This window comes from Triturus cristatus, chromosome 3_1, assembly GCF_964204655.1.
Source record: "Triturus cristatus chromosome 3_1, aTriCri1.1, whole genome shotgun sequence".
NCBI lineage: Eukaryota > Metazoa > Chordata > Amphibia > Caudata > Salamandridae > Triturus > Triturus cristatus.
In genome coordinates, this window is record NC_140583.1 from 758,168,482 (window position 1) to 758,181,102 (window position 12,621).

The window sequence follows — 12,621 nt, forward strand, 5'->3', positions numbered from 1 at the left end:
GGGTCTCCCCCTCCCCCAAAATCATCATCATCCTGTGGAGGTGGTGTATGAGAAGGAGATGGTAGAGGTGCAGGCGGTGGGGGTGGGGGGGATGGAATAGGAGGTAATGTAGGAGAGGAAGGACGTAAGGGTGAAGTGGCACAGTCCTTCTTTGGAGGTGCTGGAGGAGGTGAGTCCAGCTTCCTCTTCATGTATGGCATCGCTGTGACATGTCCAGTTTTTGGATTTATGTAAATCCGTTGTTGCTTAGGATCAGGTCGAAAGAGTTCCTCAGTATCCGAAGGCGGCTGTGGCGCCGACTTTTTCGTGTCTTTCTGGACGTGTTTGGGCACCGAGGATGTTTTGGGTGCCGAAGAACTTTTCGGTTCCGGTGGATTTTTCGGTGCCGAAGAACCTTTCGGTGCCGATGAGGTTTTCGGTTCCGATGAGCCTTTTGGTGTCGGTGGAGATTTCGGCGCCGAAGAAAGTTTTGGTGCCTGTGGAGATGTCGGGACCGAGTGACGTTTCTGGTCCGATGGAGTTTTCGGTCCCTAAGCCTGCTTTGGTGCCGAAGGCACAATGATGTGAGGTTTGCTCGAGGCCGAGCCACCTGCAGGCTTACTTTTCTTCGGAGCCGGACCCGAGGGCGGGGCTTCAGAAGATGTTTTTGGATCGCGACTGGGCCCCGTTGGCAGAGTCTTGACCAATGTCTTTTTGGGTGGTGTTGGGGTAGGGGGGCTGGTACTCACAGGCTGCCCCGGATCTGAATCGTCGGCCTCGGACACGATTTGGAGATCTTCGGAGTCATCGTCAGGACGTCCTGTGCAAAGATGTCTTCTGGTTCCAGAACCGGCTTGGCCAGGATATGGCGTCGAGCTCTCCGGTCCCGGATGGTTTTCTTCGAACGGAATGCGGCGCAGGCTGGACAGCTGGATTTGTTGTGGTCTGGTGAAAGGCACAAATTACAGACCTCGTGGTGATCGCTATGAGGGAACTTTGCTCCACATTGGGGGCATTTTTTGAAAGGTGTCCTTTCCATCAGCCGTGTCCGGAGTCGGTCCGATGTGGCTTTCGACGTCGAGTTTAAGTTATTGAGAGTTGTAGGGATTGCTATAAGTTTTCTGCTGGAGCGGAAAAAAGTTCATCCGAACCCAATGGCGGAAAAAAACAATCTGAGGATGGAGTGGATGCCCATGCGCACTGTTGTCCTGGGGAGGAGTCACCAATCTCGTGACCAAAGACTTCTTCCGAAGACAACAACCTGCAATCATCCGAGCCCAACACCAGATGGCGATCTTATCCTTAGTGTGTGATCTGCAGCTCATATGCCTCGAACGTAGAGGTTACCCCTGTGTGATGACGGCCTGATCACAACCAGCAGCTGATGTGTGGGCATTCTCACAAGGGATGCGTGAGCATGGATTACCTACCGCTACCCGGCCGACAAATGCGGTAAAGGTAAGCAGTTAAGTTGCTTGTGCGCTTCCCATCTGCTCAATTTTACACTTCGGCCCAGCCGACTACTCATACGGCTGCGTATTCATACATTCCTATTCGGCCATGAACTATTCCCTTCTCACCGGGCGTGTAGACCTTAGCCCGCACTTTAAATCTGCTGTAATTTGGTCTGGTTCCTTGTAAGATCCAAATCAGTTCCTCGCCAGCTCGTCGCCACTTGAAGTGTGCTGGAAAATATCTATATAAATAATACTTGTGACTCCATACAAGGTAGAAGCTTTTAATGAGCTGCATGCACAGGAAACAGGTCTGCTCGGCTCTCTGTCCTCCAAAGATCGTAGACTGCCCTGGAACCCAAACATGTCTTCCCCGCTATGTTCTATGCACCTGCCTGGCATGTCGTGGGGTATTCCACGCACCTGCATAGAACAAGCTACACAACAAACTGCAATAATACTAAATATAATTATAGGCCTCATTTCTGCACCAGTATTTAAAGATTTCCTTGTACATGTATAACATACAATACTGTACTGACACTTTTGCACACAGGCCAAATGGAGCCACATCCGATACCTCAGCCAATAACGCACTGGCAGCACAACTCACATTACACACAAAACAAAAAGTTCTTGGCACCAACCTTCCCCGCTCTGCAAAATCCAACTTTATTTCTGCTGGCACCAGACTTAACCAACACACTTATACGTGTTCTGTTGCCCAAGGCTGGCATAGTTGAGACATGAATAACCTAATCAAAAAGCATCCTATATGTTATGGCCTGCATGATTATCTCCCTGGAAACAGAACTACTTCCACCCTCAGAGAACTGCATTATCACCTCCCCAGTTTGCTAAAGCACCCCATTCCAGCACCACTGTACTAATCATGAAAGAAAAGAACACCCACAGCAACATCAGCTGGTTTGAAACCAGGAAAGAAAAAAAAGGACAACAGGTTTTCTTTTCTGGTGTTTCAAACACACGGAATTTAATTCTGGTTAAGATCTGTCAAACATCATCCCTTCTCTTCTGAAAGGAGTTGATGACCCATTTCTTAATGCAATTATAGCGACTGGTAGCTCAGTTACTCAGCTCCCCATGAAGAGTACCCCCCCTCCCCTCACAATGTTTCATAGCCCCCTTCTCCATTGCAACACTTTAGGATGTCATGCATCGTACTTTAACTTGCGATGATCCATGTGCATCTCTGTGCAGTTCCCTTAGCCCCCTCTGTGGCCGGACACCGCTTTCTCTCTCATCAGCATTAACCTGTAGCTGAGCACTCTATTTCTATGTAGCATCATTTACTTTACATAGTTGCAAACATATAGTGTCACTGCTGTGCTAGGGTATGTCTGCATACATGAAGATGTGCTATTCGCCAAAATGATGGGCAAACCTTGCCCAGGACTGAAATGTGGTATCCCTGTGCCACAGCACGAATACTTTAACTTTACATTTATTTATATCTTTATCAGGGATAGCCTATGGACTAGGCCTTAAGCAGGCTCATCATAGACACAGACACAAGGGAAGAATAGGCCTCAGATTTTATTATAATTATTTGACAGATGAACTAAAGTAAGTCAACAGTATTATGTTCTACCCAGTCATCTCTCTTCTAGTACAGGTGGCGAACCAGCGCTACAGCCCCTTCTCCCTCCCCAAATATCCATTCATCTCCACAATTTCACCCAACAAACCTTCAGTCACATGTATCCCCGACATGAAGGACTCAAGGCAGCAGAGACCTACTGTGTTTGACAGGTGGGTGCTCATTTGGGCCTACTGAATGCTCAGCGTTGACCATTTCAAGCACTGAAGTGCCAAGGAAGGAAGAACAGTCCTGAATCCACCGTTGCCGCTTACCACCTCCGTACTAAGCCATTGCACTTCATGGCAAACCATTGAGGTTGGAAGAGAAGTAAAGCTGGGCTAAACAACCATGTGAAAAGAAAATTGGGTCGATAAATACCAGCTGTTCTCCCACGCAACCAAAAACAACGAAAAATAAACCCTTTCTTTTTTCATATCAGTCACTTCAAAGTAAAATAAAAAGCCACTCTTTATGCCAAAATACATTAAAATACAAATAAAACCTGGCAGTAGGATGAGGATGCACGCAAAAATGATGAGGAGTGGGGCTGGGTCAATAGCGGCCTTCCTGCTTGACACAGCAAATGCAAGACTGAGGCTTGGGATTAAGCCACTCGCGCCCTCCTGCCATCTTCCTGCCCCGTCGCAAAAAACAAAAACAAAAAATAGAATAAAAACCGCTAGGGGAATAGGAAGGAAAAACTGCTTCCACGTAATCCAGTTGGCAGTAACAAGCAACAAGAGAAAAACAGACGATACCAAAATAAAATTAAAAAAAAGCCAGATGCACCTTCGGCAGCTGTGGCCAAAAAGCCACTTTCCCCGTGTCCGCTGCCCCACCACCCCCGAAAAAGGGCTTCCTTCCATTCTGTAGGAGCAGCGGCAGCAGCGTTCTCCCTGAATCATCGCGGGCCATTGCGTGTGTCTGCGTACGCGGGCAGCACACAGACAGACACAGAGCCGGTGACATGGTTCTTAAAGGTTTTACGATTAGTGTTTGTCTGCTCCTGGCACGGGGAGAAGCTCATCTCTCCTTCACGTGGTTCTGTGCTGCGGCCCCGCCGCCATTTTCAGTCCCGCCGGTGGTGCCGCTGGCACCGCTGCTATTGCCAGTGCTGGAGCAGAGCACCTCCGTCAGGTCGTCCATAATGGCAGTCTCCTTAGGGTCTACCAGGTTGAACTCCCGTATGAACAAGAGAAAATGAGTGTACAGTGTGTTTAGGTGTCCGTGAAGTTCGAGCGTCACTATCTCCTTGAAGTGGGCAAAGTAGATGTGGGCCAGGACGTGGAAGAGATACCGGAATATCTTCTTCACCAGAGACTCAAACGAGTTTGGAAATTCCTTTCCTGGAGAAGAGACAAAGTAAACAGTCAGTCATGCTTTGCAACTTGTTTATTTGTATATCAAAAGCAAAAATGAATGCATCCTTTAGAAATCTAGTCTCTCACGTTGGTGATTCCACAGCTGGGAATGAGCGTATCACACAATTACAAACTTTTATTGAAAATTTAGAATAGATTAACAGGTCTTAAATTAAAAAAAAAAAACACCCAGTATACAAAATCCATACCATCAGTGTATTTGAAGCATGGCTTAAATTATGCACTGTGGGCATCACATGTCAATTGTAGCCCACACACCTAGCCGCAATGTTACACCACAAACCAAACTGAAAATTCAGTGAAGAGAGAAATTAGTGTGGATTCAGTTCAAACAAGTAATATAACCAACAGATCTACTCCATAACCTACATGAAATTGCCTACATGTCTCGCATGCTCGCTTAGGGAATATTACACACGCTGTTATGCCCCCAGGACCGTATCCCAGCTATGGCCCATTGAAGGTTGCCCTCACATACTGGAAACTGGCCCTTAAATACACTGGCCGGGTTGTTCCCATTGCCCCCAATATACCACTTTTGGGTCTCCCCACTCCAAAGGGTGCATTGACGCGAAGACTACTACACACATGGGAACAAGCAGGGGTGACAATAGGGGCGTTGTTTGGGGATGGTAGGCTACTGAACCACACAGACTTTGCACACATACAGGGTCTTTCAGACACTTTATTTCTTACTCATCCAAATATACACTACATTAAATTACACTGGGCCCTGGACGACACGGAACCCGCTAAACACAAATGTATACACTCAATATACCGAATGGGAAACGGTAGACAGTTAAGACGCTGGCTTTACTGAGGACTGCTATTGCACCAAGCTGTACCCCGGACACAGTTATAGGAAAGGTGGGAGCGTGACTTCGGGAGGGAACTGCAGGACTAAGAATGGAGTGCCATCTTAACATTTCCGAAGAAAGTCTCACGTAATTTCTTATTTAAACTCATACAGTATATGGTGCTACCCAGAGCCAACCTCACACCACACAGGCTACATGCTATGTTCCCGGATGTATCGTCGGGATGCCCCAGATGCCGCTAACAAGATGCAGACCCATTATTCCAGATTTAAACTCATACAATATATGTTGCTACACAGAGCCAAATACAATATATGTTGCTACACAGAGCCAACCTCGCATCACACAGGCTACTTGCTATATTCCTGGAGCTATCGTCGGTGTGTGTCTGATGCCGCGAATAAGATGCAGACCAATTACACATGCTATGGACCTGTGCCACCCCTTCATCCTAACGGGCACAAGTAGCAACAGCATTAAGAGAAGAGGTGGGGGAGGGCAAAGGGGGGGGGGGGGGGGGGGAAGAGGACTAACTGGAATACAACAGAAAGCTGCTTACTGGGGCTATATCCCCACCCCAAAAGTTACAAGGTGCAGGCAAAATGTGAAGATTCGGCACTCCTTGCAAAACGCTTAATATCAAAACAGTGGAAATCTGCACCTCCTCCAGGTATTTCAACATGGCAAAACTATGCTCTGCAATGGGGGGGGGGGGGGGGGGGGGGCAGAAAGTGCTGCACTTCGCAGAGCAGAGTATGGGGGTTATGGAAAATTCCGATAGCGATGGAGTGGGACCCCCCCCTACTGGAATCCTTCAGGATCCTAGCTTTAACTAACACCTGAGCACTTATCCTGATGTCCTCGAATTAGATAGTTGAAGGCCACCAGAACGACTTGGATAGCTGGCATTATACCCTAATACTACGCAACTGTTACTGAATGGACGCAAATATGTTTCTCCACCATTTCTTACTTGCAAGGAGTGCCACCCAGGACAATTCTATAGGTCATACTGTGTTAAAGATACTTCTCTGTTTGGCTCCAACACGAGGGTATGGATGTGACTGAGCAGTTCAAAACAGAGAGAGCAGAAGTAGGTCTGTTCTCTCTGTTTTGAACTGTTCTGTCAATGCTTCCAGCTTGAGATCACACAAAAGGTTTCTTTTATGGACCTAAAATACTAAGAAAGTAGAAAAGTGACTGGCTCTGAAAAAGTAAAAGATTTTAAGTGACAGATATTACTTCTCGAAGGGTCAGTTCCTAAACTCCTTTGTTTCCTTGGCAGGGAGAATTAACACAGCAATGGATTTTACAAAGGGAGTAAAGCAGATCTTTTGCATATATCACACACATCTGCTGCACTCCTGCTTGATAACCTTTCAGCATACTTTGATACAGAGACCACAAATTACTACTACAATAAGACAGAATTTATGGCATGTCCCTAAAATAAGTTGTCATACCTCACAGAGAAAGCACAAATTGTGATTTCATGACAAGACCGGAGGCTAGCATTATGCATATAGCTTTAATTGCCAGCTCCTTGCTGCACTTCAAAGTATTACATCACCAACATCAAAATTCTGGAAATTTAGAATGTCCAACAACATATATAAACCGTCGCAGCAGCCATCTTTCTCTTTTATCTGCTGCTCCTTGCAAGATAAGTATGTTTATCAGAGAGAATAATTTTAGAATTTTTTTTTTTTTTTTTTTATTAACGCCACTTGTGTGATATGAGGTGTTATGTGTTTATTTTGTACGATAAGAAGGAATGTTATTGATGTTTAAGGTTGAAAAAGATATTTGTCTTTTGTGGTTGTAATTTGTGTTTTAAAATACAGTTTTGGTATACCCAATTTATGGGTTATGGGTATATTAGTTGTCAGGTAAGTGCGAGTTTTTAAATCAGTTTAGTTTCAGAAAGAAAAAAACTGAGTTTCATTACCTTTGCGTCTCAAGCAAGCATTTGGCATCAGCTTGCGGAGAAGTGGAGACGTCCAAGTTTTAGAGAAAGCCACGTTCTTACACGGGCGGCTCTGTGTTGTGTGCCTGGAGGGTCACCCTAGTCTACAGAGCGTCGTCATGCTTGCACGAGTGACGACGCATTGTGGCCATTTTCAGAGGAGACTAGAACGTTTCCTGATGGCCTGAGGTAATGCACAGCCATCAGAAAGAGGTGCGCTCGAGCACTGTCTCTTCCAACTGCCAAATCAGCTGTTTTAGTCAGCCGGCACAATGGAAGGAGGCAGGCTCGAGTTGTTGAAACTTTTTTGCAGTTAAAAGAAGCAGATTTTGGATAGTGGATGATTTTAATTGGAAGAGTTTGATTAGAGAGGGTATATTTTGAATAATATATAGTTTTTTTTTAAGGGAGGGATTAAGAAGAGAAATTCAAGGAGGAACAGGAGAAATTTAAACATTTTTTAATTTCAGAATAGTAGTAAATTGTGGGGAAAATATGGAGATAAATGAGGGTGCTCAATCTTCAGGTTATGCGGATTTAAGAAAGACAGTGCAGGAGGAAGTAAGGAGTTCAATGAAGGAGGTATTGTCGAACGTGTTAGGGAGGAATGGAAAAGCTGCAGAGTGTTGAGAGGATGAATATTAGTCAATGGATGAGGAGGAAAGTAACGAAGTGAGAGGATATGGAAAAAGGTCTAAAAAGACAGATAATATAGAAGTGGGAGTCAGATTTTTGCCAAAAGGTAAAGGTGAGCCTAGCACCACAAAAGTAGAAGGTGTCCTTAGCTACACGAAAGGTCTTAAAAGTGCACAAGAGGAATTCTTGGACCAGGAAAGCGAGAATGAGGCCGATTAGTTCATTTGAGATGATTGCTGTGACGATGGATGGGATATGGACAAGGATAAGATGGAGAAGGAAAGAAAGGAGAAAGGTTTAAATAAGGATCCTCAGGGTGAGGACATGTTCAGTCCGGAATTAATTAGGCATCCTAGAAGCTCAGACTGGTGGCCATTGCCTCATGCGGCTGAATTTTTAAAACGTTTGATAAGGAGGCCATTAGAAAAGGAGGCCAGAGCAGTCATGAGGGCGGAGTGTTCTTTTCCTGTAGTTTAAAGGAAAGGTATGACCCCAGGAAAGGTTGAGAGGGCTCTCAAGCAGTGCCAGGATCAATTGTTGGATGTGTTGGGGCCATTGGCCAGAATTTTGGATATGGCGGAAGAGGCCACAATGAAGGGTTTGCAGGTAGATAATGACCTACTAAGATGCTGGTCACAAAGGGCAATTTGTTTGCTGGGTAATGCAAACGCTGCTTTGTCGATGGAGAGGCGCAAAGCTATCCTAATGAGGAGCCCCAAGTTAGGAGATTTTGCTAAAAAGGGACCAACAGAGAACCCTAAGGGTTATTTATTCGGTTAAGGTCTGGTGAAGGCAGTTGGAAAGTATGTGTCTACTTTCACCAGTCTGGACAAATCACAATCTTATTCAGGAGTGTCTTTGGTAGAGGTGTTTTTGACCGGACCAGGGCAAGGGCCCATTTCCCTGGCTGGTCATACACAAGGGTGCAGTACCAATCCCATTTGCGTGCAGCCTTCAGGGTTTTCCAGTCAGCGACTGGGTTTTATCACCAAAGAGGAAGAGCAGGCAGGATGCGTCAAGCAAGGGAACAAGCTCAGTTTATTCAAGGATCTCAGGGTGAGTATGAAGACTGTTTTTGGTTCTTCTCCAGATGGGGTTGGGGAAGGTTGAAATGGTTCGTAGACAATTGGGAGAAAATAAAGGACAGTTGGGTTATTCACACAGTGAAAGGTTATATGTTGGAGTTCAAGGGAATGCCAAAACAATTGAAGGAGCCTGGTCAGTTGGTTTTTCAAAAACACTTCAAGGAGGTAGCAGGAGTAGAAGTTATGAAAATGTTGAAGAAAGGGGCACTAGAGAAAGTTTCGGAAACATATTGGGGGTTCGCGATTTTTTGGGGAAAAAAGAAAGAAAGGTTGGAGACCTGTTATAAACTTGAGGGGGTTGAATCAGTATGTTGTGTACACACACTTTAAGATGGAGGATATTCTGCAGGAGAACAATTGGTTGATGAAGTTGGATCTAAAAGATGCATATTTCACTACTCCAATAGCGGAAGTGTTTTGCAGGTTTCTTCAGTTCAGATGGATCGGTCAGATGTTTCAGTTTTCATCCCTTCCATTTGGACTGGCATCAGCACCATGGTGTTTTACAAAGTTGTCGAAACCAGTAGCCAAGTATCACCAGGAGAGAGGAGTCCGAATGATAATTTACTTAGACGATTTTTGGATAATGTATCAGTGTCAAGAGGAATTGAGGAAGCAGTTACTTTTGACTATTCATCTTTTAGAAGGATTGCGTTTCTTAGTAAACAGAGAGAAATCAGTATTAGAACCAAGTCAATGTTTGGAGTTTTTAGGTTTTGTAGTGCACACAGTGGAGAAGACTCTTTACAAGGTCAGAAGTGAAAGGGTTGATGAGGAAGGAGCAAGTCACTCTAAGATCTTTGGCAAGGGTGATTGGATTGTTTTCCTCATCTATTCAGGCTGTTTTTCCAGGGCAGCTTCATTACAGGGTGCTTCATTACAGGGCTTTGCGGAGATTAAAAACAGAGGCGCTGAGGAAGGGTTTCTGGTACGGAGATCAGGTTTGTATCTCAGAGGAGGCTCGGGAGGAACTAGTTTGGTGGTGGGAGAATCTGGAGGCTCGTAATGGTCGGTCAGTTTTTGGAATATGTCCAGATTATGTGTTAGAGACAGACGCGAGCCTCTTTGGCTGGGGAGCATGTTTGGAGGATCAGGAGACAGATGGGAGATGGTCCTTGGAGGAGAGGTCAGAGCACAATCTAATAACTTGAAAATCAATCCCTCCGAAAATAGCTCCCCTCACACCCCCCTGATAAAAGTAAAGAAATGTCAGTGTAATTATGGGCTCTTGGCTCACAGTCCGGTTAGCAATGTGAAAATTAATGTTTACATTATGCGCTAGGAAGACAAAGTGCTTACATATCCCAGTTAAGCTTTCCCCAAAAAAAGTTGAAATTGCTGTGTTATGCTAGCAACACAACAATGCACATTGGGTTTACTTCACTCTGAGATTGGCAACACCAAGCATACATATCCCAGTTAAGCTTTCCAAAAAAAAGTTGAAATTGCTGTGTTATGCTAGCAACACAAAGCAAAAAAAACAAATCAAAAAACAACCACAGTCACGGCACTTTCTATGAAGTTTCTAAAAGAGTGGACAAAGTTCTACTCGACAAGAACTCGTTGGAGAAAAAAGAAAACTTTCACATCACGAAGCTGTATTTCCTTCACAATAGATCTCCAGGATTTAGATTCCAAGCCGGCATTACTTTTTCTTAAAAATAAAAAGCTTGTACTTTGGAAGGTCACAATTAAGAATGAATCCGTGTAAACATGACACAGTAACGTAAAACATTAGCCGGAATGTTTTCATCCTCATCCAATAATATTTCATCATCAAAATAGGCTGGCTTGTAGAACCGACTTGGGAAATGTGCGGTTTTCTGCAGAGATGACGATATGAGCTATTTAGGACCATCCAAAAGAAAAGGGTGTGCTGTGGGAACAAAGTCACAAATAACTAGGATAAGGTGACCCTAAAAATGTAAGCTGCACAGCCTTAAATGTGGGCTCGTTGTTAATCGAAATAAACCAAATGCAAACCGTAAAGCGCTGTAGGGAAACTGCACTTGTGGTCTCTTGAAACTTTGCTCAAAACAGCATTTCCGCTTTGACAACAAGTTGAGCTGTTTAATTTATAGGTGGAAAGAAAACCTTTGCAGGTCCTCAAACTATAATCTTCGCTGGATTAATCTATTTTAGCAGACAATGTTTGCCATCATTTTAGGACGTTCAAGAGAAATGTGCTGCACCTATGTGAATACTATAACTTTAAACAATTAAATAGATATATATATGCGCTCGCCCAACTCTCTGAAGGGAGGGGGCTTTACCTACTTCAAACTATAAGGGTGGTGAATGTCTTAGTTATTTACATATCTACACTGAGAAACCAGAAGCTTGCGCCCAGACATTGGAAGAAGCACAACTATGCTCCATTCAGGTTGGTGAATGGGTTTCTTATTTATTGTTTTACTACAAAATAAAACTAGAATCTGCAGCCAGGCATGAAGGAAGGTTTAAGGCAGCTCTTAGGGCTGGGAATGCTTTGGTTATCTCCCACGAATCCAATCTTTGGATAAGAAGAATAGTCCTGAAGGTGAACTGCCCACCATTTTGCTAAGCGTGAGGAATCTGTTCAGCACATGAAAAACAGGAGACAGAGCTCTTGTGGTACCAATTCAATCTAACATATCGAACACTGATGGCAAATTGATGTGAAATGTGCTTGTGCTCATTTTTGTTTTTAACCAAATGGTTGACTTTTTTCTCTTGCTTCGTGTTAAGTACACACACTTTGCTTATAAAATCATATCAGGTTTGTGCTGGGTCTCTGATGTGCATTCATGGTAAAGACAGAAATGAGCCTTCTTCGCAGCAGTCTACCCTGCCTCACTGGCTTGGCTTACCGTATTTTGTGGGAAAGATGTCTTCATCCGTCACTAGCTTTTGAACTGAGCTCATGACGAAGTCTACGTACTGGGGCGCTGTGCACTTGATTTTCTTTCCTCGCTCGTCATACCAGTAGTATTGTCTGTGGAAAAAAGAAGGAGCGGTCACTTCGAAAAGTCAATACCAAAAAAAATAGACTAGCACCACAAGAAATAGGCTGAAACGCTTGCCTCTGCAATGTCGCCTGTTAGGGATGCTCGATAGTTTACAATTCTAGCCAAGACTGTTGCAAGATATTACTTGCAGAAAAATAACAATTAATGCTAATACATTTGCAAAGCTTCTGCAGGATATCTCTTGGGCACACAAAATCAAAACGCAATTCTAAGCAAGGCCTACACAAAATCACCTATATAAGACATAAAATCTATGCCAATATAATGTTAGGCTTAGGTGAGATCTCTCTAAGAAGCAAAAAAACCTACGCTAAAACACTAGGCCAACATATGCAACTGCAACCCTGATCTCTGAAAGTTACTTGTGGTGGATAGACAACCTATGCCAACTCACTCTTAGGCTTCTGATATATACCTCTAGGGAACATATAATCTAAACTGATCCAACACTAGGCTTTCACAGGATATCTGTAGGGTACATACAATATATTCCAACACAACCCTCACAACCCTCTACAAACACCTATAGGGGGTTACAGTGTGGGGTAATACAACCCAAGGCAACTACAACTTTGTGGTAGACAAACAATTTAGGCACATACTCGTAGGCAACAGCTAGATCCCTAGAGGGTCATGCCATTTATGCCAATACAGACTATAACATATGCAAGAACACCTGTAGCGGAC

General features: G+C 44.3%; 1 protein-coding gene across 3 annotated transcripts in view; it reads right to left on the bottom strand.

Annotated features, from left to right (window-relative positions):
* Positions 1 to 2,972: 2,972 nt before the first annotated feature.
* The window catches only part of MOB2 (MOB kinase activator 2), a 323,951-nt gene continuing 314,302 nt past the window's right edge, over positions 2,973 to 12,621 (bottom strand). For all 3 annotated transcript variants that reach the window (XM_085644922.1, XM_085644921.1, XM_085644920.1), the window contains exons 4-5: positions 11,776 to 11,900; positions 2,973 to 4,382 (exon numbers count right to left, since the gene is read on the bottom strand). In XM_085644922.1, coding sequence (XP_085501048.1) covers positions 4,060 to 4,382; positions 11,776 to 11,900 — 448 coding nt within the window. In that variant the 3' untranslated portion in view covers positions 2,973 to 4,059. The remainder of the gene's footprint in view (positions 4,383 to 11,775; positions 11,901 to 12,621) is intronic.